Source organism: Anser anser, assembly GCF_964211835.1.
Source record: "Anser anser genome assembly, chromosome: 20".
NCBI classification, from domain to species: Eukaryota; Metazoa; Chordata; class Aves; order Anseriformes; family Anatidae; genus Anser; species Anser anser.
The window spans coordinates 4,777,786-4,799,218 of NC_139741.1; the positions used below are offsets into that span (position 1 = coordinate 4,777,786).

General features: G+C 42.2%; 1 protein-coding gene across 1 annotated transcript; it reads left to right on the top strand.

Moving 5' to 3' along the window:
- The first annotated feature begins 482 nt into the window (after window positions 1-482).
- BLMH (bleomycin hydrolase) lies at window positions 483-20,950 on the top strand. Its single transcript, XM_083806451.1, has 12 exons — window positions 483-632; window positions 1,139-1,336; window positions 1,935-2,044; window positions 2,675-2,816; window positions 5,086-5,174; window positions 6,448-6,540; window positions 10,563-10,718; window positions 11,211-11,369; window positions 11,466-11,533; window positions 11,923-12,040; window positions 14,158-14,227; window positions 19,939-20,950. Exons 1-12 carry the CDS (start codon window positions 620-622, stop codon window positions 20,088-20,090), a joined length of 1,368 nt encoding a protein of 455 aa, XP_083662577.1. The 5' UTR covers window positions 483-619; the 3' UTR covers window positions 20,091-20,950.
- Window positions 20,951-21,433: the final 483 nt, after the last annotated feature.

Here is a 21,433-nt window from a genome sequence, read left to right on the forward strand (position 1 = left end):
TGAGGGACCCACACGGACGGATCGGGGCGCTGACGGGGGATTGAGGGGGGATGCCCGGCTGGCAGCCACCTTCTTGGTGGTGCAGCTCCTCGTGGCCACCCAGGCCACCTCGCCGCCCTGTCCTGTCAGCCCTGCCGACACCTGGCTGCCCTGTGGTGTTTTGTAAGGGCACGTTGCCGCCAGCGACCACCATGCCGTATGGCAAGGCTGTGGCACCCCAACTCCCCCCTGGGGCCATTACGGGGCAGGAAGGCGCCATGGCGACCCTCAGTGGGCCTCGCTGGGTGCTCAGGGAATAAAGGAGGGGTCCGTGTGGGGGTCCTCGCCCCCCCTCAGAACGTTCTGGAAGGCGGCTGGGAGGGGGGAGGTTGGGGAGGGAGGGGCTGGATGGGGAGGGGGGAGGCACCCCCGCGCGGCCCCCTCAGGGACAGCGCGCGCGGCCCGGCACAAGTTTGTCCCTCGCCGCCCGCCGTCCTCAGCGCGCCCCCCCCTCCCCTCAAGGCCGCGGCGTGGGCCCCGCTTCCTGCTTCCGGTGCCGGGGCTATAAGAGCCGCTTCCGCCCGGCCGCGCGACCCGCCGCGGGCCCCGGCCGTGTGTGCGGCGCTCCGCGTCCCGCGCCATGAACGCCCGCGGTGAGGGGCGGGGGGAGCCGTTACCGGGGCAACGGGGCTGGGGGGAGGTGGGGGGCTGGTTACCAGGGCAACGGGGTTGGGGGGGGGTCTGGGAGGGAGGGGGGAGCGGTTGCCATGGCAACGGGGCTGGGGGGTGGGGGGCCATAAGGGTGGGGCGGTCCAGGGTAGCGGGCCTTGAAGGGGGTCTCGGTGAGGGGTGGGACCCGGGGGGGGGGTTCCCTGAAGGGGGTCTTGGGACGGTGGGGGTCCGGGGGGGGCCCTGAAGGGGGTCTCGGTGAGGGGGGGGCGCCCTGAAGGGGGTCTCGGTGAGGGGGGGACGCCCTGAAGGGGGTCTCGGTGAGGGGAGGGGGGGCCCTGAGGGGGGTCCCGGTGAGGGGAGGGGGGGGTCCTGAGGCGGGTCCCCGTGAGGGGGGGGGGTCCTGAAGGGGGTCCCGGTGAGGGGGGGGGACCCGGGGGAGGCCCCGAGGGTCCCGGCCCCCCGCTGACGGCCGCCCCCCGTCCCTCAGGGCTGAGCCCGGAGAAGGCCGCGGCTTTCAGCCGCCGGCTGCGGGCCGAGCCCCGCTTCCTGCTGGCCCAGAACGTGGCGACGTGCAACGACCCGCTGGAGGTGTGCCTGCAGCGCCAGGTGGTGCAGGACACCGTGCAGGTCTTCCAGCATGCCCTGCCCGCCGAGGGCAAGCCCGTCACCAACCAGAAGAACTCCGGTAAGTGTTTGGGGGGGGTGGTTGTGGGGGGAACGGGGCTTGGGGTGGGAGGTGGAAGGTGTTCCCGGGGGTGTGGAGCAAGGGGGGGCCCTTCAGGGGTTGTTCCTGGTGTGCCCCGCTCTGAGGGACTTGGGGTGTCAGTGTGGGATCCTGAACAAAAAGCTGAGTGAGTGCTGCAGCCAGGCTTGTGCCCGCTGGGGATCAGTGGTGGCTTGTAATGGTTCAAGGCAGGGCAGTTCACTTGTAGCGGTATGCCAGAAGGGTTTTCAGCCTTACCTGGCTTTTGTTGCCACCAAACTCTTCTAACATCTGCTCCAAATGCTTCTGAGAGCTGAAACTGAATCCCCACAGCATCCTTTTGAGTCAGTTACTGTCTTCACACCTCCGATATTTGCCTTCTGTAAAGAATAAGAATGAAGTAGTTGAGACCTGTGTGCTTCAAGATTTCTCGGCTTTAGTTATTCAGTATGTTACAGTGCCAGCCAGGACAGCGGGCCGAAGGTTTCAGAAAGGATGGTATCGTGAATCTGGTGTTTGAAGACCTTGTGCGGATTTGAGTACAAGCATTTTGGTTTAATTCTTCTTCCTTTGATCTCAGGGAGATGTTGGATCTTCTCCTGTCTCAATGCAATGCGTCTTCCTTTCATGAAAAAGTACAACATCGAAGAGTTTGAATTCAGCCAGTCGTACCTCTTTTTCTGGGATAAGGTACGGTGGTACAGGTCACAGCCTGCTAGCGCTGCATGTGCTATTGGTCTTAGTATTGGGACGGAATTTCTTCTAGGTTGGACTGTCTTAATTCAAATGGAAAACACGCGTGATAAGAAACACCAGAAGTTCCTTAAATATATATTTTAAATTAGGATAGCACACAGTGGGACTTCCAGCTTGCAAAGGAAGTTGTAAAGATCTTGATGTTCTGGAGAAGTAAAAAACACTTGAAAGAGACTTTGAGTATTTCCAAAGTTATTTGCAGGAGGCCCAGCAGGAAATGTAACTGTAATTTTCTGTTGAGCGGTCTTTCAGTAGTGCTTGTGACCTGCTGATCTGGGAGCTGTGCCTTTGCTTTCTTCCCTAAGGGAAATTGAGAAAATCTAGTGCTAGTTTGGGCCAGGCTTCGTTACATAACTTCTGTTTCACGTTTCCTGTTTCCCCCACCCTCAAGCTCTGTACTCACTCACTTGTAAATACTTGGTCTGTAACAAGAGTAAGCTTATAGGAATACTGCGGGGAAAATGGAAGTGTCAGTGGATGTGCAGGCTTCCAAAGAACGGAATATGTGGGAATGCAGTCATGCATACATCACACTTAGACATTTATCCTGTCTGTTCTTCCCAGGTCGAACGCTGTTACTACTATTTAAATGCCTTTGTGGAAACAGCTCAGAAAAAGGAGCCTGTAGAAGGAAGACTGGTACAATTCCTGCTCTCTAACCCCACAAATGATGGTGGACAATGGGATATGTTGGTTAACATTATAGGTAAGGGAATTGGTTGCTGGGAGCACTTCCTAAATTGTTTGGGAGGTAAGGAGTGAAAACACAATTTTGGGTTGGCTCTACAGTGTTTAAAACTAGGATTACGTAGGTCAAATAGTGGCTGGCACCACAGACAACCTCAAACAGAGGTTTGTGTTTACTTTTCACTGTTACCTTTCAAAAACGAGCTTGAAATGTCTGTGATATAACTAAATCTGCAATGAAGTGGTTGTCTGTGTAGTTACCTTAAAACCTGTGTGTTGCGATTTGTGGTTACCTAGCTATGTTTTTTGTTCTTTCAAAACACATTCTTTTTAGCATCAGCAGTCTGCACGCAGGCAGCTGTCACATTGCACTCAGTAAGAAACAGAATTGATGATCTGAACAAATGATAAAGCCGAAATGATGATAATCTTGCTTAGGGCCAATAGTTAACTGCCTTATGCTTACCTTACTTTTACCATCATTAAAGCAATACTCTGCTAAATACTCAACAAAGAAGAACTTCAGATTCCTGCTTTAGGTACACGTACTCGCTTTGGGTTGCTTTGCCTAAACTGCCCTGTAACCACTGTTTGAGCTGAGCTGTGGTAATGTTAGCCATGCAGAAGCTACGAGGCTTTCCACATAGACTGAAAGCAGGTTTATGCATCGTGAGGAGTAATAGCAGAGCTCTGAAGGTAAAGCTTACTGGCTCTGTTACTTTTCTATGCCTGAAAGTTTAGTACTGTAGTCTCTTGGAGCATTCTGCTAATGTTTAATGGAAAACATGGCAGGTTAGAAGGAGCCTGGAGAATTGTGTAAGCTCTTCTGGACTTTGTTACTGATTTCCAGCTTTGCTTTCTTTAAGTTTCTAATGTACCACATCAAAAAGCAGCTAACCTGTTTCCTAATAACACTTCCTTTCAAGTAATAATCACCTTCATGTTACTAGTGCAGAAAGAAAGGATATGAATTTTCATAAACATGGGTTTTCTTGTCCCATCTCCTTAATACCCAGATAGGAAAAGGAAAAACTAGCAGTGAACCTTGATGATTGATCTTTAAGATCACTGTAAGCTGTCAGAGTAAGAAGAATCAGAGCGAGACCTGGAAGCTTGCTAAAAAGCACAATGTTGTTAGCCATTGCCTTTTTTAATCAATGATCTTTTTCATGTTATCTTTGAAATATTATGCTTAAATCTTTTCTGGGATCTTCATTTTTGCATATTGCTGCTGATAGAAGCTCAGAAAATGAGCAGAAGTAATTAGATACCCCAGATTGTCTGTTTACTAAACGTGTTTCAGTCCCCTGTTATTTCAGTTATAATTTGACATGCTGCCTTTGTTTATATCCATATTTACAATTCAGTGTACCTGGTAAAGAAGAAACTTTGTTAGACCAGGGTGTGTCCACGAGGCAGAAGTAGAACGGCTTTCAGAGTTGCAGCCTGAAGAAAGGTGATACAAAGATCAGTCAGAGGGAAATTATGTGGAATGTGGCAGTGCTGGTCTTACAAAGATCCAGTTTAGGTAGGATCATCCTTAGCAATAATTAAGGAGATGTTTAGTGTCTGAATTAGACTAGCATTTGCTTTCATTTGTATGGTGAAACATTGTGACACCTTGTAAAGCCACAAGCTCATAATGTAAGTTTAGAATGACAAAAGGAACTTGTTTATTTGAAGCCTGGAGGTTACTTTTTTCCCCATTCAATCATTACAAGTACTCACAAATGTTTAAACAAAGCAGAGAAAACTTTTGGATGCTGCTGCTACATCCAGAGCTTGCATGGTGTGATCTTCAGTACCATGATGTTGGAAATAATTGAGCTGTTGCTGATGTTTTATAAATGTTCAGGAGGAAAGGAAACTGGGAAGTTAGTCACTTAACCTTAGATCAAATACATGGAATAATTCATAAGAGGCCCAATTTTTCTGGAAGATATTTCTGGAAGCTAATTTTCAAGTAAGCTTTCTTCCTGTTGAAAAAGATCTTTAAAAAAAAAAAAGCACACTAGTTTAGAGCTTTTTAAAGCGTCAGATGAATTGATATGGGGCTACTCAGGGATTCCACCTCTTGGGACCTGCATGGAGTGCAGATCTGAGGTCAGGATTCTGTCAAAGGAAGATGTAAACTTTGAGTATTCATAACTTAAATGAGAGTTTTCTCTTATAAAGTCTCTGCACAGAAAACAACCATGTAGTTTTTTTTGTGTGCATGAGCAGAAACACTAGCATCTGTTGTGGCAAAAAGACAATTGTTAACACATACCTTTATTACTTTCTTTTAGAAAAGTATGGTGTGGTTCCCAAGAAATACTTCCCGGAGTCTCATACTACAGAGGCTACTAGAAGGATGAATGAAATCTTGAATCATAAGGTAAAATTGGTTCAGATCTTACGATTAAAGAAGGAGAGGGAGTAGGAATGACCCTGCTCCAGGTATTCCATCATTTTTTTGAGTGAAGTATCAAGTGCATCTCAGCAATTTTTTTGTTCAAAAAACAGCTTAAAATTGTAGCAAGGGAATGAGATTAATCTTGAAATATGGAGCAGGAAACTGCATTTATGGAAGATTGCAATTGGCAGGCTTCAGTAGCTTGAAAATGCACCATAGTTTTAGTAGCAATTGCTCCTAATCCTCAAACCTCTGAAAAGTTGATTCTCGATTTGCGGCTGATTAAGTATATTTCTGGAAAACTAGCACTTGGCATGTAGGTGATTCTTCTTCTGCCCCCTCAGTGTTCACCTACCAGTATGCCTATGTTTCTTAAGATTGCTGCCAAATCTGGTGTTAAAGATCAAAAATACATATTGTAGAAACACTAAATCTTGAAAGTGAGCTTGCAGTATGGAAGTGTGTGCAGCTTTATCTGAAGGAAGGTGTAAACTTGTGCTCTGAACTACAAAAGTGAATTTATCTGGGGAGATGCTAGTGTAGGCTGTTAGATTAAAAAGGCAATTTAAGCTTTTTTTACAGCAGGCTTTGATTTTTCCAGTTCATATGGTCTGTGCTCAGAAAAAAATTGCCCTTTGAAATACATATAAAAAATGTAAAATGTGTTGAAATGAGCTTAGACATAACAGTGGTGTTAATGTTATTCTTGTCTTGAACATTGGAAACCAGCTGGTCTTGAGGGAGCCCCACTCACTGCTTCTCGGCCTTATGGATGGTGACAGTAATGGGAGGCATGTACTCTTCCTACTGCAATTCTGCATGCAGTGGGGAAATGCTCCATTATTTTTATCAACCAAGAGATCAATTATGCATTAGAATTGCAAAATAAATTTTATAGTATGGAGATGGTCTGTGTGTGAGTCACAGAGGTGGTGATGTGTATGGATGTTGCAGCATCGGTTATGTTAGGGAGCAGAGAAACCAAGCCTTAAGAAAAGCTAATGGCTATAAGCTGCAAATCAGTAGTTGGAAAATAGCAACTGAATTGCAAGTATTTGTGGTTTTTTTGCTGATCTTTTACTTTTAAACAATTATCTTGATTTTAAAGAATTCTCACAAGGCTTTCTGAAATGGATTTTCTCTTCATTTTGAAAACATGTTAGAGTAAAATGGGTGCCTGTAACAACCAGATAAGTCCTGAAGACTGATGAGGCAGCACCTTTCATAATCTTAAAATGGCTTTCTCCTTAAACAGATGAGAGAGTACTGTTTGCGGCTGAGAAACATGGTGGCGAGTGGAACAATTAAGGAAGAACTTTGTGCTGCAATGGACACTATGATAGAAGAGGTAAATGTGGTGCTAGTCTTCTCGGAACAGGACACCAGAATGGAAGAGGGGTTTTTTGCTCACTCTTGTTCTATAGCTATCAGGATCAAGCAAAACAAGTGCCTTTATTTGCCTAGCGTGGGATGTTCTGTACGGCAGTACAGTTAGAGGTATTTAAATGTTTTTTAGTGGCTTGTTACTTACATCATTCTGATTTTTCATGCTTCCAGGCAAATATCCTGAATTTAGATTCCAGAACTTAGTTGAGATTGATGCATTTCTGTAGAAAAAAAAAAGGGCAGCATTTTGTATCTTAACGGAGATCAAAATAGCAACCTATCAAGCTTTTTTCAACTTGCCTCTTTCTTAGCATTTAAAACTGCATTCTGATGGTTTTGAGCGTAGATTCCTACAGCACAAGTGTTGTTACAGAAATCCCCCACAAGAGAGCAGAAAAGAACAACAAAAGTCAGTGCTCTGCATTGTGGGAAAGATGTGAGCTAAAGGCCAGGCTGAATCCAGCTGTGATCTGGTACTGGGGAGCAGCAGAGGAAGGAACCACAGCATCTGGTTTTGGCTGTGGGAATTAACTCAAAATCAAATCAGTCAGTAAGTCTGTGGAAATGGTGTTTGTGTAGTGGCTGGCCTTCCATCTGTTCACTGAACACGGCAGTGGCACTTGTTCTTATTCTGTAATTCTTGTAATTGAGGTTTAAATAGCAGAAGTTAGTTTTAAAAGCTCAGGAGGGTGTGCTACTTTGAATTTTTTAGCCAGGTGCATACATGTAAAATTTTTTCATTTGTTTCTCAAGCATAATGCAGAGTGACCCAGTGGTTTTAATGTCTGTCCTTAGATGTCTCAAGAAATCAAGTATTTTCATCATGTCTTTTTTTTTTTGCAACCAAATAAACATTGAGATTAGGCAAAACCTACTTGGGACATTTCTGCCAAGATCTAAGCAGTTTCATTAATATACAAGTATTAATTAATGTCTTCACTTAAAGACCTGTAGCTTTTATATAATCTTAAGGTTAAATTAAAAAGGCAACTTGTAGATGTTCCTTGGGTTACGTTATTGAAACTAAAATATATTATGAAATGTATACCTTAAGATCAATAATAGTTCTGATTTTTGAGCCTGCCCTGCCCTTGTGTATGTTGCAAATCAGCAGCTAGTCCAAAAGTGAATAATGTAACTTCTGTCCAAAGTGTGTGTTCAAAAGCCCTTGGAGAATTTTACAGCAAGCTATCGAGCTTCCCAGGGCTGGCAATGTTCTTTTTTGAGGGCGATGACATACAGTTCACTCTAGAATGTCACTTTATTTGTTTAGAGCCTCTTGCCCTTTGATAAAGGATCCTGGAACTATCATTAGAGGCTCATTAAACTAGTTGTAACTTTTTTCTAAAAAAGGTTATACTTAGTTCTCTGTGGTTAACACAGCACTTCCTCTTGCAGTAGTGTTTTGCAACTTCAGTGGTTTCACTTAAAATAAATGCTGTAGCTGGAATGTGCAACTGCACCTGTGTATTTTAAGAACACTTAGCTTGATAAGTATGAGACAACTTTTATTTCATGCTTTTGTATGTAAGTGGCTGTTCATCTATTTTCATAAGTGGCAAAACAACTTGCCTTTGTTCTGTGAAGTTTTATTTGCATATCAAGTCTCAGCTCACTTATGCTGGGAGGTGGTGCTCTAGCTAAAACAGGGCAGCCGCACTGAAACGTGGGATTAAATATTCACTCCAGAAGTGTTTAAACATTCTCCTTATCAAACTAGAGCACAACAGGTCAGACGTTGAAATCAGTGCAGTGCATGTGATTGACTTTCTTCCTTCACCGTTTTCCTTTGTAGACTCTTCCTTATCAGGAGCCTCCTTTTCCTCTCCTTGCTTGTTTTGTTTTTTAGCACAATCCACTACATCTTTGCCTTATCTTGGTTCCAGTTGTTGCCAGAGTGATACTAGTCACCTTTTAGTTTAAATGCGTCTCCTATGGGCATTGATGGAGGAAGCTTTTTTGATAGTAAGGGTTGTCCTTTGAAGGGTGTGGTGGAAAAAACAATCGAGGGAGGTCATTCGCAGTTAACTGCCTCTGTTAACTTGAGACTTTCGTCTCCATCACTTTCCTTCCTCTGGCTGGAGCTTGCTTGCTTGTTTCTTTCCTTTTAGGCATTTTTCTTGTTTGGCTTTCATAACCACAAGTGGTGAGAGCTGAGGTTATCTGAGGTAATGTGGGTGTATCCACAGCAAATGCTACCTTTTGTGCAGTGTGCAACATTAAATATTTAGAGTAGATTACGGATTTAAATTTGCTCCTTAACATATTTGTTGATAAATAAAGGTGAGTTCCTCCAGTAAAAACATAAGCCCACACCTTAGTTTCAACCCATAATTAATCTATTCATTTGTTTTCATTAAGCTGCTTGGAGCAGCAACACCTTTATTTGCATCTTGTACACAGCCAAATAGCAAATGTTACTTAGCATGAGCAGTGCACACATTTGCCATCAGCACAAACTGCTTAAAACACAGAAACCCCATAGATCGCTCCAAACATTTTTCTCTACTCATCCTCAGAACACAATGAAAAAGGGCAGAAAACCTATTAAGAATTGGGGTTGTTCTTAGTGTGTGAAACTGCATACAACTCCTAATTTACAAGCACTTAATGAGCCAGCCCATAAGTGCTGTTAAAGCCTGAGTTTTTGTTTCTGAGTTTAAAAAAAAAGGTAGTAAATCCCAGTTCTGTTTTTTTTAAAAAAAAAAAGTGCGTGTGGTTATGGAGGCTGTCTAGCTTTGTTAATTAACAACTATTTCCTATGGTACCTTGGGATCATATAAATCAGCTCAGCTGGCTCCAGAAAAAGTAAGTCAGCTCTGGGAAAAAGTATTGTCTCCACTCCTGTGAAAGCTGGTGAGAGTGACATGAAGGCTGGCAGCCTAGGAAAGCTGGCACAAACCAAAGGAGTTGAATCCTAGTGCAGAAGGTGCAGTTTAGATTTGACTCCCCCTTCTCTTACTTTAAAACTGTTGGTTCTTTGCAAGGAAAAGTCTTGCACTGAAGATATGGATGGGCAGAGCTGAAGTAAAGTAGTTTCAGCTGGAGTAAAACAGTTTAAAACTTGTTTAAATGATTGAATTCTTTCCGTCCCCATATGAGCTGTGACAGATCCTGCTAAATATCCCTAAAGACAGTCATCTGATTACTGCCTACAAGATAGCACATTTTATAAGCCCTGTGAGAAAATACAGTACAGATTAAGTATTCTTTTATAGTCTGGTTTATAGGGAGGTTGACTTGATCTCCAACTTCTTGTGGTAAAAACAGTCAGTAGAAAGCTGTCATCTGCAAAGGATGTCAGTCGGGATGGGGATCTTCAGTTAAATTACATAATCTGCCAGCTTAACCCTAAATGGAGGCATTGTTAAATGTATTAAAGCAGATGAGAAGATTATTCTAGGATTTTGGAAAGAGGCAAAGGCCCATCGCTGAAATCCAAATCAACATTACAGGGGAAAAAGGGATTAGTATGGGAAACACTGGGATAAAATGTGTTTCACATAAAATGTATGCGTGTTGGAAGATCTGGTGTCTCTCCGTGCGGGGCAACTCACCTGCTAGAACAGGTAATGCTGACTGTTAAAGCTTTTTTAGAATCGGTTTGGCAATATTCCTCCTGCACTGGAAAATTTTCTTGATAGAGAAGCTTCAGAATTACTTAACAAAATATTGGAACAAGACTGGGCAGTGTATTGGCTTTTCCTTTTTGGCTGCTGCATTCCTAGAATAGCCTGGGATTCAGATGTTCGAGCTTCTGCTGGTTTCCTGTGGCGTTTCAGATAGATTCTTCAACTGTTGCAACATCTACAATACAAAACTGCAAATGTGTGTACGTTTATTCACGTGCTTCCAAGATGAACGTTGAGATTGCGTTTCTCCTGTTGATTTTCATGTGGAGAAATCCATCAATGGCATTTTTGTGGTAGGAGGGGCAGACCTGCATGTTTTGGCAGGTTCACAGCTGTTTGCTTCTCTGCCCAGGTGTTCAGAATAGTGAGTACTTGCCTGGGCAACCCTCCGGAGACCTTCTGCTGGGAGTTCCGGGACAAGGAGAAGAACTACCACAAGTACGGTCCTGTGACACCAGTGGAATTCTACAACGAGCACGTGAAGCCGTACTTCAACATGGAGGACAAGGTTGGGGATGCAGAAAGGCAGTGGCTTCCAAAGACCTTTTTGCTTCTAAGCACACACCCCAGCTTATTTTCCCCTGTTGCAAGTGTCCTGTCCACACTTGTAACTGCGCCGTGTGGGATGGGTACAGCTCCCACAAGTCAGGTGGCCCTGTGTTTATTTCCCAATTTCCTGTTTGTGCTGTGCTCTTCAATTAGCTGTGACCTTGCATTGCACTTCAATGATTTTTAATAATATGCAATGATCAAATCAGTCATAAAAGCTGTAAGACAGCCGTTAGAGGAGAGGAATAACACGTGAAACTCCTATGCTACAATTGGAAGTGTACTGGTAAAACTAAAATAAAAAGTGAAACCAGTACTTCAGCCAAGCTGCTTCTCTATGGGACAGACAGCTAGCCTGGAGAAAAGTAATTGTCTGAAATCCACCCTGATTCTCTTCTCAAAGATTTCAGTTAACTTTCACCTTAATTTATAATGTTTTGTTTGTTGGCAGATTTGTCTAGTGAATGATCCTCGACCTCAGAACCCATACAACAAGCTGTACACAGTGGAGTACCTGGGCAACATGGTAGGAGGGAGGAAAACGCTCTATAACAACCAGCCTGTTGATGTCTTGAAAAAATTGGCTGCAGCGTCTATTAAGGATGGCGAGGTTTGTTTGGCTTCTTTTCGTGGATGACATGGTGCAACTCTTGTAACATAAAACTCATTGGGATATGGCCTAGACATGACTTTTTTCTATTTGTAGGCTGTGTGGTTTGGCTGTGATGTTGCAAAGCACTTCTATGGCAAGCTGGGAATCAATGACATGAATATGTAAGTAGAAATCAAAACAGCATACCACTTCGGATACTTAGCTAGGACACAAAGCAAGCTTTGGCTGCTTAAACTGATTTGTACATACACTTTTTATGTAAACAAAAGTATTTGAGCAACAGAAATGTTTTTCCACTTAGCTAAAATCTTAATCGCTTGTAGCACATCTTTAAAGGACTGTTATATGTTGTACCCGCTTGAATTGTCTAGTATCTGGTGAGAGAAACCCCTAAAGCGATGGGTCTTTTGCTTTTATTCTGACACTGTAATTGCAGAACTTGCAGGCCTGTGCCCTGGTTTCCGGCACAGGGAAGTCTACTGATTCCCTGGTTTGTTAGTGAGAATTCCCTGCATCCTTTTTTGATACAGTGTATGTGGCTTTTTAACAGATTCAATCATGAGCTGGTGTTTGGTGTCTCTGTCAAGAACATGAACAAGGCAGAACGACTGATCTTTGGAGAATCAATGATGACCCATGCCATGGTCCTGACAGCCGTCTCAGAGAAGGTAGGGTCTCCATCCTGAAACTGTGATGTTTGCACAGATGTATTTGAATATTCTGGCAGCTTGTTTATATGTTCTGGGCTCATTCACAGTGTATAAGCTGTTCTGCTAGAGCTCAGCACGTGTGTGACAACGCCTAGGTTGTCTGTCCTTACTGTTGTTTGCCTTGTGTTCAGAATTATAAATATTTAACCAGTATGAAAACTTTAGGCGAGTAAAGGCTTGCTTTCCTTCTGCCCACAAACTTATTGGAGGTGGGGAAAGGAAGTTAGATTTCTGGTGTCTCAGAAGCTATCTTAACTGGTTTTAAATGCAGATTCTGATGCACGTTGCTAAGCAAGGAATGAAGTACAACAGCAAGCATTTACCACCCAATTCCGCTGCATGAGTTACTCTGATTTACCTTTTACAGCATGATGCTTATGTTAAAATAGCTAGTAGGAGGCACTTGGCAGCGATTTTAACCTTTGGCAACCTTGTGCAATTGGGGAAAATGGTGTCCCAAGCAGCTTTATGGCAGACAGTAGGCTGAGGTGAATCCACAGCTAAACCTGCTCCTGGCACTATAACAAAGCACAGATGAAGTAAAAGGAACCACGCAAATATTTACACTGTAGGGTTATTGCAGTTTTGATCTTTCCCATTATTTCCAGAAGCTGTCATTATTGAAGTTTCTCTGAAGTGGTCTCTTCCTGTCCAACATGACCTTGGCTTGAGAAATAACAGCTTGCATGTAACTTAAGTTTGCTTCAGCTCCAGAGTTTGAAGACTTCAGAGACTGCTGATTCATAGGAATTTGAGTTGCTTTTTACTATTCAGTATAACGTTTTTCTACTGTGCTCTGCATTCTGAGCTCTTAACACTTGTATTTTATGTACTAGATTGTATGAATACATCTTTAAGAGTTTTCATTGCTTTTCAGTTATGATATATTTCTAGTGTTCAAAACCTATTTGTCTACTTGTGGCTGAAGGATGTTTGTACATCCCCAGTTATGGGTCGCACTTCACTGGAGGCTATAGTTTATGGTCTATATTTCAAACTTTGTACTTTTGCATACCTAAAAGTATAGTTGCATAAAATCTCAGATATGACCTGATTTTCTTAGATATGTATATAGAATGAAAAGATCTTTTAAGAAATTATTGTTCTTTGTTTGAAGGATAGTAATCTACTTTTATTTTGTTTCTACCTTGTTTGAACATGTTATCTAATATTAAACCTGAGCTTAATCTAAAGGAGCTTTGATAAATGGTTGTAAAAATGCAATACCTTGGATTTACTACTTTATAAAAAGGCTTTGAAGATTTAAAAAAAAGTATTAAATTTTACAAGGTAAAAAATTGCAGATTAAATGCACTTTTTGGCTAAATGTAATATATGTAAACAAGTTTATACCAGTTTCTGGCCAATAGCATCAAGAGTTGATCTGTGCTTTGTCTAGTAGCTCTTGAGCATCTAATTTTAAGGACTTATATTTTAAAGTGAGAATAGAAGTGATACAATAGCATTCACTTAAATATTAAGAGTGGATTTGTAGGATGTTTTCCAGGCTGTTTTTCCCTTGGTTCCTCAAGGGACACAGGTTTTTTGTGAGAATTTTTTTAAGGTACCAACAGCTTGCTTTGTGGCATAGCAAGCCTATGGATGTGTTTCCAGTACTTTTATGTACTTAATAGATTTGAACTTGTTCTTAATAATACTGTTCTAAAGCAGGCTACAGTTGTTTTATTGCCTGTGTGCCTTTTCTGGTTCCTAGCTCAAGGAAGTGATGCGTTTATTTCAGAAGGCTTGCAGTGCACTGATAGGTGATAGGGAAGGCTCCTTAGATTCTTTCAGCTAAGTCCAAACTTGAATTTAGGTCAGTTTGTTCTCTTTAAATATTTATTGCAGCTTGTCATCTAGATCCCATTTACTCATACTTCATCTAAGCAGATACACAAGTAGTTAAGAAAATGATTTTCCCAACCATTAGCAATGAGCCATTGTCTGAAACTCAGTGCCTGTGGACTTTGGAGTGGAGCTCTTGTTTGCGGGTGCTGCATTTAGATTTGAAAGGGTTGGCTGCCATGAATTCTCAGTCCTTCACTACTAATAGTCATCTTCTTGCTTTGTCACAGGATGGGCAAGAAGACTGCTTTGAAAAATGGCGAGTGGAAAACTCCTGGGGTGAAGATCGTGGGAATAAAGGTAAAGTAATTTATAATCACAGGTTATCAAAGGTCGACCAGCTTATTAGTATAAAGCTGCTCGTTTGTCTAAGCAGTATATGCCAGTTTGCTCTTGATCACAAGACAATTGCCAGGTATTATCGCTGGAAAAAGAAAAGCAGCTTGTAGCAGTTTGCCAACTGTAGTAGGGAGAGAGCAGAACCTTTTGTTTCTCATAATCCTTTGCTACAGAACACACATCTGAGATGTCTGGTAGTGTTACTTTGAAAGCATGGTGGTACTTCTATTCTGAAATACCAAGAATTCTAGCAGGCATGTAAAACAATCTTTTAAAAAGGGGACAGTAAATAAGAAATGATTTGCAGTACCAAATAAGATGGGATCACTTTAAAGAAATGCCTCAGTGTGCACTATAGAAATGATTTCCCCTTCTAGTATGAAAGGGAAAATAAAGACTTCACTGCAGTACTTGTAAATGCACTAAAGTTTTTGGATAATCTTCCGAAGTCGTATGTGAAACACAAGTGTTTTAGATCTTAAAGCACTGCTTATCAATCACTGCAAGCTTTTACTTACTTTTAATTTCCTTTTACCAAATCAGTCTGGCTCGTTCCAGATGGTGATGTGAACAGTTGCAATGTTCTAGCTCTAACATCTGTCTACAAAAAAGTACTTCTGGGTGCCTTTCTAAAGCCATGCTAAAAACATGACCTGTGGCGTCCTTGCAGTGTTCCTCCCTGGTATGACAAGCACTAGCAACCAAAAAATCCACAGTTAACGTGCAGTTCAGCTCGTGGCAGGTTTCTGCATGAACTTGCTTTCCTGTTGATGACTGTCTTGGCCTGCCCTACTGTACCTTTAGAAAGGATTTCTAAGCTCTGCAGGGCTGTAGCGGGGCAGATGAGCCAGCCTGGCATGGCATGTGGACAGGCATTGTGGGCAGAACGGTGAGTCACAGTGAGCAGTGGTTTAGGAGATAGCTTCTACTTGCTTCCCTGCTCAGCAGGGGCACGACTGGAGCGATGCTTCTCTGCCTGGTCGAGTTGGGCAGCTCTGATCCTGCCTGGTCCTAGGTGAGTGGGGCTGGCAGTGTGAGAGTCTTTGTTCTGCTGAGGTCTGCAGTCAGTCAGCTCATCCTAAACAACTGGAGCGCCGCAGGACCTGTGACTTTTTTCTCATCTGAGCCAGGCTGGATGTGCACATAGTTGTGGCATGGGGACCTCTCTGATGAGCATGCCAAGCCAGGCTTTGGTTTGTGCAAGGGCATAATACAACAGTCACTGCTGACAGCATCTTTCTCTTGCAGATTAATCCCAAATGTTGTGGATTTTCTTTTGGGAATAGACTATTTTGGGAAAACTTTGTTTTAGGATGTGGTCTACTTATACACTTTTGATATCTTATACATGAGTAGCAAACTAAAACAGAGTATTCTTGGAATAGTGTCTTAATTTGTTCTGGCCCCTTGGTCTGGTGTAGTCTGTTCTGAGTTAACTGTATAAGTTCAGAGCAGAGTATTCCATTAAAAAAATCCTTATTCTTGACAAAACCAAGCAACTTTGATGTTAAGCCTTCAAGGCTTATCAATCCGACAGTAGTAAAATGTACTTTGGAACATGGCATTAAGTAAAGAAGACAAATCAATACTGAAGTATCAAAACTTTTCTTCTCTCCAAATATGAACTAATAAAAATCTTGCAATGTTAAACACCTTTACATATAGAGAATAAAACATAGAAATACATGATTAGTTGTGCTTTTATTGTTGAACGCTTCATTTTGAGATGCTCCAGATACTTGGCTTGCAGTGGTAGACTGCTACTGGTAGTGTTAGAAGAACGCTTCCAGGGAGGAAGTGTTGTACTCAGCTGGCTTTACGACTGCTCAGCATGGATTTTTAGTACTCAAAACTTTCTGAAATTAATAGGTGTCTGTCAACATCTCTGGTTTTGTTTGTCATATATGTTCCTTAGTCAAGGTTCAGAGCTGTTTTTTATTAGTTGGATGAAAACTGGGCTTAATTTCAGGATATTGGCTATTGCTCCCAAACTGCAATGTAGTATCATAGAAACATTCAGGTTGGAAATAGCCTCTAAGATCATCTGGTCCAACCGTTAACCCAGTACTGACAAGTCCACCACTAAACGATGCTACTAGGTTCTACATCTACATGCTTCTTGAAGGCCTCCAGGGATGGTGGCTCAACTGCTTCCCTGGGCAGCCTGTTCCAATGCCACACAACCCTTTCAGTAAAGAAATTTTGTAACACCCAACCTAAACCTCCCTCTCTTCCAGTAGATAGATCAGAGTAGAAGCTGTACCTGATGAGCTGTGATTGAGCAGTGGCAGTCCTGTGCCAGTACTGCTGGGCTCTAGGAGCATCAGTGAACGTTCTGGCAGAGCTGCAGAGGCTGTGATGTACAGCACCTACAAATGAAACAAGTGCAGTGTCTCAGACTTTGAGTTGGGAATAACACTAATCCAGATACCTGGGTGTCCTCAAGCCTTACTTTGAATGTTTGCCAGCCTTGTAAATCCGAGCTGCTACTTGGTTTGCAGCAACAATTCATCCTCATTAGACACTGTCTTTTTTCCAAATACGGATTTACTTTTCAAGAATGAATTCTTCTAGAACTCCTTAAGAAAAGCTAGTTGCTCCTTCCAAACATAACTGGACTCCAGAGTGACTTGAATACACCCTGTCCACACCTTCTATGCATGTGTTGTGTGCACACCAGCTGTGTGAACTTCCTGGGTGAGTCACTGTCACTTATCTATTTTGTTTGTCCCCCTCACTGGTAGAGACCACTGTCTCTGGAAAGTCTTGCTCACTGTCTGTATTTTGTTTTGGTTAGGGAGTTGTCTTGAAAAGTGCCTTGGCAGAAACCCTTATCAGAACTAGAAAGCTTGACTTCTAGTTCAGACTGCTTTTTTTTTCAGGGAGGTGAATCCCTTAATAATTTTGAGTATGGCTCAACAACTTACTGTTTAGCTAAAAGTAATTGGACATATTCTTGGGAGCTCATTCTGAAACACCAGAAGAGGCAACAGGGTTTTTTCCCCTCCACCTCCTGCCCTGCTTTGTCCCCTCTTCAATGTCCAGTACTAGCTGGTGTGGGAGGATGAGCATTTGTACCCTGTCCTGACTCTCTTGCTATACCACTGAGTCAATCTGGCAGTGAATTTTATCTTATCTGCTTTAAGAAGTTGGGAAGCTGTGTTGGGATAAGTCCAGTGCAGAGAACCAGTGTCCACATTAGTAAAGAAAAGGCCAAGAATGATGTTAAACTTGGCACATCCCCGTTGAGGCCCAGTTGGGTGTGGGGGATACGAGCAAGCCCCAACTCTGTTATTGGATTATTGGACAGGATGATCGAGTACAGCCCGCAGCAAAACACCAGAGTGACTTTGTCATTAAAAACATAGCACGAAACAAAAACACTTGGTAGGAAATGAGTGTTTCATATGGAGTCCCTTGTGTTTTGCTGTGAGCACAGTCTGAGGTGCCAGAGGATCCCTGCTTCCCCGGCCTTGCATGGCACAGGACTGGAATGAGTGACTCTTGGTTTGGGTATTCGGGAGGAAGTTACTTATATGCTGAGACTCAGCAGTGTGGGCAGAGCTGAATTCTTGTGGTAGTGCTTGTCCAGGAGAAAGGGAAGCCCTGGGAACAGCCTAGCATTGCCTTCTGCTAAATACTTTGTAATTACATGCATCTCTGCTGTAAAAGTTTCTTGGAATCCGATCTGGTTTTCCTTAAGGAATGAACACAGCTGCTGACAAACACTGCTTGTTTTTTTTTTTGAGGTAAAAAAGTCACTTCCCAGTAAAATATTTCCTTTCTGTGTTTTACTGGCACTTTGTCAGCTATACAGGCAAGTTTAATTATACTGCTTACTCCTTTGTTTGGAAGACACAGTATGGTATTCCTGAAGTTTGAACCCAGCTTATCCCATCAGATATCTGTACTAAAAGCAAGCAGGAGGTCTTCAAAGAGGAACACTAAATCACGTTATCACAGCCACTTGATAGGGGTCCATTTGTTTGTTTTGGCATGGAAAGTGCTAGCTGGAGATGTACCACAAGAAAAGTCATCTTTTGACTTCATCTTCTGACTTTTTGTCTCTTTGACTGTTGCATACTTCTGCATGAAGACATTTTAAGGATTTAACTGTACACACAGTGTCGTATTCATATACGAATATAATCCTATGAGTGCATTATGATGGGCTCTAACTTGTGCTCCCCGTGGAGGAGTTAAGGTACGAGCACAATGTGGCTTGTATGAGGTCCTTGAGGAACTTTGCAAGGGCTTTATTTTCAGGTGCCCAAATGCTAGGTTAGGTAATAATTCTCAGACCATACGTCCTCAGCTGACCTCTCCCTATCCAGCAGCTTGTTACTTTCAGAGTGCTGCATTTTAAGTTTTCCTTTGGGTAAGTTAGAAACGTGGACCAGCTTCATGCGAAGAGGAGCATACTCTCAGGTGTTCTGTTCTGTTAGAGCAAGGTGCTGCTGCCTATGAAGTCTGTCTCCTTGTAATGAACAAATTGATAATGGCTTTCATTGTGACACCGAGCGCAGGCCTTCTCAAAGAGCGACCTTACTTATTTGCATGTTCTGAAGTTCTGCTCGGCGTTTTCTTCTTGTTCAGACACTGCGATACTAATCAGCACTGTCAAGCTTTGAGATACAGGATGTCAGAAGCAGAGTTCATTATCCTCTCAGGGTGCAATTACTTGTTGGCTCTTGGGAGTGAGAGGTTTTTGTGTGTCCCAAGAACTCATATCCTGAAGAGAGAATAATCAAGGCAGCTCCCTTTTGGCAATGTTTCCAAAATGGCTTCTAGCTCGGATTACAATTGATAGGGTTTTTAATTTATGGGAATTATCTGATCTCTTGCTTTAGAAACAAGATGGTGTAGATAGATGCATTTATTGTCCATATTGGACATTTTCTTGTTTCATTTGATTGTGATGATACTGTATAAGGACACGAGGAACTTTATATAATAAAGCCTTCTCATCTGTCTTCTAAATGCTTTCTTTCTCCCTGCTGCTGTGTTTTCAGCTCTCTTTGAATAGTTTGTTTCTAGTGGTAGCTTTCTGTTAAAACCTGTGATACTCAAAACATGGCGCTTTCCCCAGTTCAAATGCTGTTCACTGAAATGAAATTCTTGATAAGAATTGCATTAAGGAAGATAACTGAGATTTAGTTCAGCCAAACTGATTTAGAGGCCTCTGCAATTGAGGAGAGCAGACAGCTGCCTTCTGTTACAGCAGGAATTGAAACAGCAAAGTTTGGTTTAAGCAAGAAATGGCTTGGATATTCATCTGGAAAATTTCCCTTTTCTTACTAAAATCCTGAAAACTTTTAAAGCCAGAGAACCAGGTAGTTTTGCATTCTGACTAAGTTTTCAAGGCATTCTAATTAATATTATTAAAGTATTTCCAATGCTTATTCTAACAGGTAAGTCAAACTGACAGTTATTCTTGATCTTGTTTTTCCTAGTAATTTTCCTAGTAAGTTTCTTGGTTTTTCAGTGCACATGAAGTGCATCTACTTAGCCTACATGCTAATTTATTTGATTTTTTATATAAGTCCTGAGAGATACAGAAGTATGACTAGGTCCTGTTGGTAATGGATTATTAATGTGTGAAACTTGTGACTGCATCACTGTCTCAGGTCTCAGTAATGGTTCTCTGTTGTAACGAATGCTTTCATCTCCAGGTTACCTGATCATGATGGATGACTGGTTTTCTGAGTATGTGTACGAAGTTGTGGTGGATAAGAAGCATGTACCAGAAGACATCTTGGCAGTGATGGAGCAGGAACCGATTGTTTTGCCAGCCTGGGACCCTATGGGGGCTTTAGCCAAGTGAACTACAGAATATTTGCCTCCTAATGGTCAACCAGAAGTAGATGCAATAGAGAATCCGAGTGGTTGGAAGCCATAGCCAAATGATAATGTGACCAAGCGCTCAGCATGGTCCATGTTCTTGAAATATAAGTTAAGGATCTTTGGGAAATAGCGCTTTACTGATATGTCTGAATTAAAGCTCTCAGGCTACTCTGCAAAACTAAAAAGGGAAAAGGAAAAAAAACTCACTATGAAATATATTACAAGTGCTGTCAATGGCAGTTTGATTTTATCTTAAATTTTAAATAAAAAAATCAGAATAGTAACTCAGTAGAATTGTTTTGATCAGTGTTTTCCCTAGACAAGATGGCCACAAAAGGCTATTCTTTAGAGTTAACAGCTAGGTGTTAGAACAAATACATCAAGATACTTATAAATTAACCATTTGTGGTCTGTCTTATACCATAAGAATGCCCAAAATATTTTATACATTCACATTTTTAATTTTTCTGCCAAGGGAAGAAGTTTTGAAGGGTACATACAATTGACACTGCTGAACCTTAGGAACGGTTTACCTAATTTACCCTTAGGATGCTTTCTCTTTCAGCAGCATTGGGGGAAAAATAACTTGGTTTCCAGTTTCACTTGTTTTTATTCTTCCATTATTGAGATGGGACTGGATAACCTCTTATCAAGGCCCAGTGATATGTCTGTGTGTACAGGAGCGCTATTTTTCAGTTATATTAGCAAGAACAACCATAAATGTTCACAGGTGGAGTTAGTGTCATGCTCAACAGAAAAAAAAATTGCTGCATTTTATTTGGATGTTTTCAAAAACAAGATGGTGCTATGAAGCTTTTGAATAAACACTTTCTTAAGTGACTGGTACAGCTCTGGTTTCTTTTTTGAGCCGCATGGAACTATTGAATGTGAAAGATCAGTGACCTACAAACAGACCTAAGCAAGTCAGAATGTGAACAGGAAAACATGTTGCTTTATATTCTTAGTATTCACAGATGCTTATCTCACTGAACAAATAAAAAATAAACACCATCTCACATGCTACAGACACTTGAATAGTTTGGTGATGAGCACAGTGCTAATACTTCGATTTAAACTGTGACAAAATGGTGGGTTGTCTTTACGTACCCTGACAATTGTCCTGTTTTGTCCTGAGTTTAGTCATAAGCAACTAAGAGGGTAAGTGAGGATATAGAACCACACTGCCAGCTACCATGGGTAGTAGATAAATATTGCTTAAGTCAAATGCAAGCAAACAGGTTTGTTATGGCTGTGGTACTCTACAACTTGGTTTGACTCCTTCCATTTGGACTACAGAGGTAGACAGTTACATGATTGTGGAAG

Coding starts and splice junctions, on each gene's coding strand:
- BLMH (XM_083806451.1), top strand. Junction 2,045..2,674: donor ACCTCTTTTTCTGGGATAAG/GTACGGTGGTAC, acceptor TGTTCTTCCCAG/GTCGAACGCTGTTACTACTA. Junction 10,719..11,210: donor ACTTCAACATGGAGGACAAG/GTTGGGGATGCA, acceptor GTTTGTTGGCAG/ATTTGTCTAGTGAATGATCC.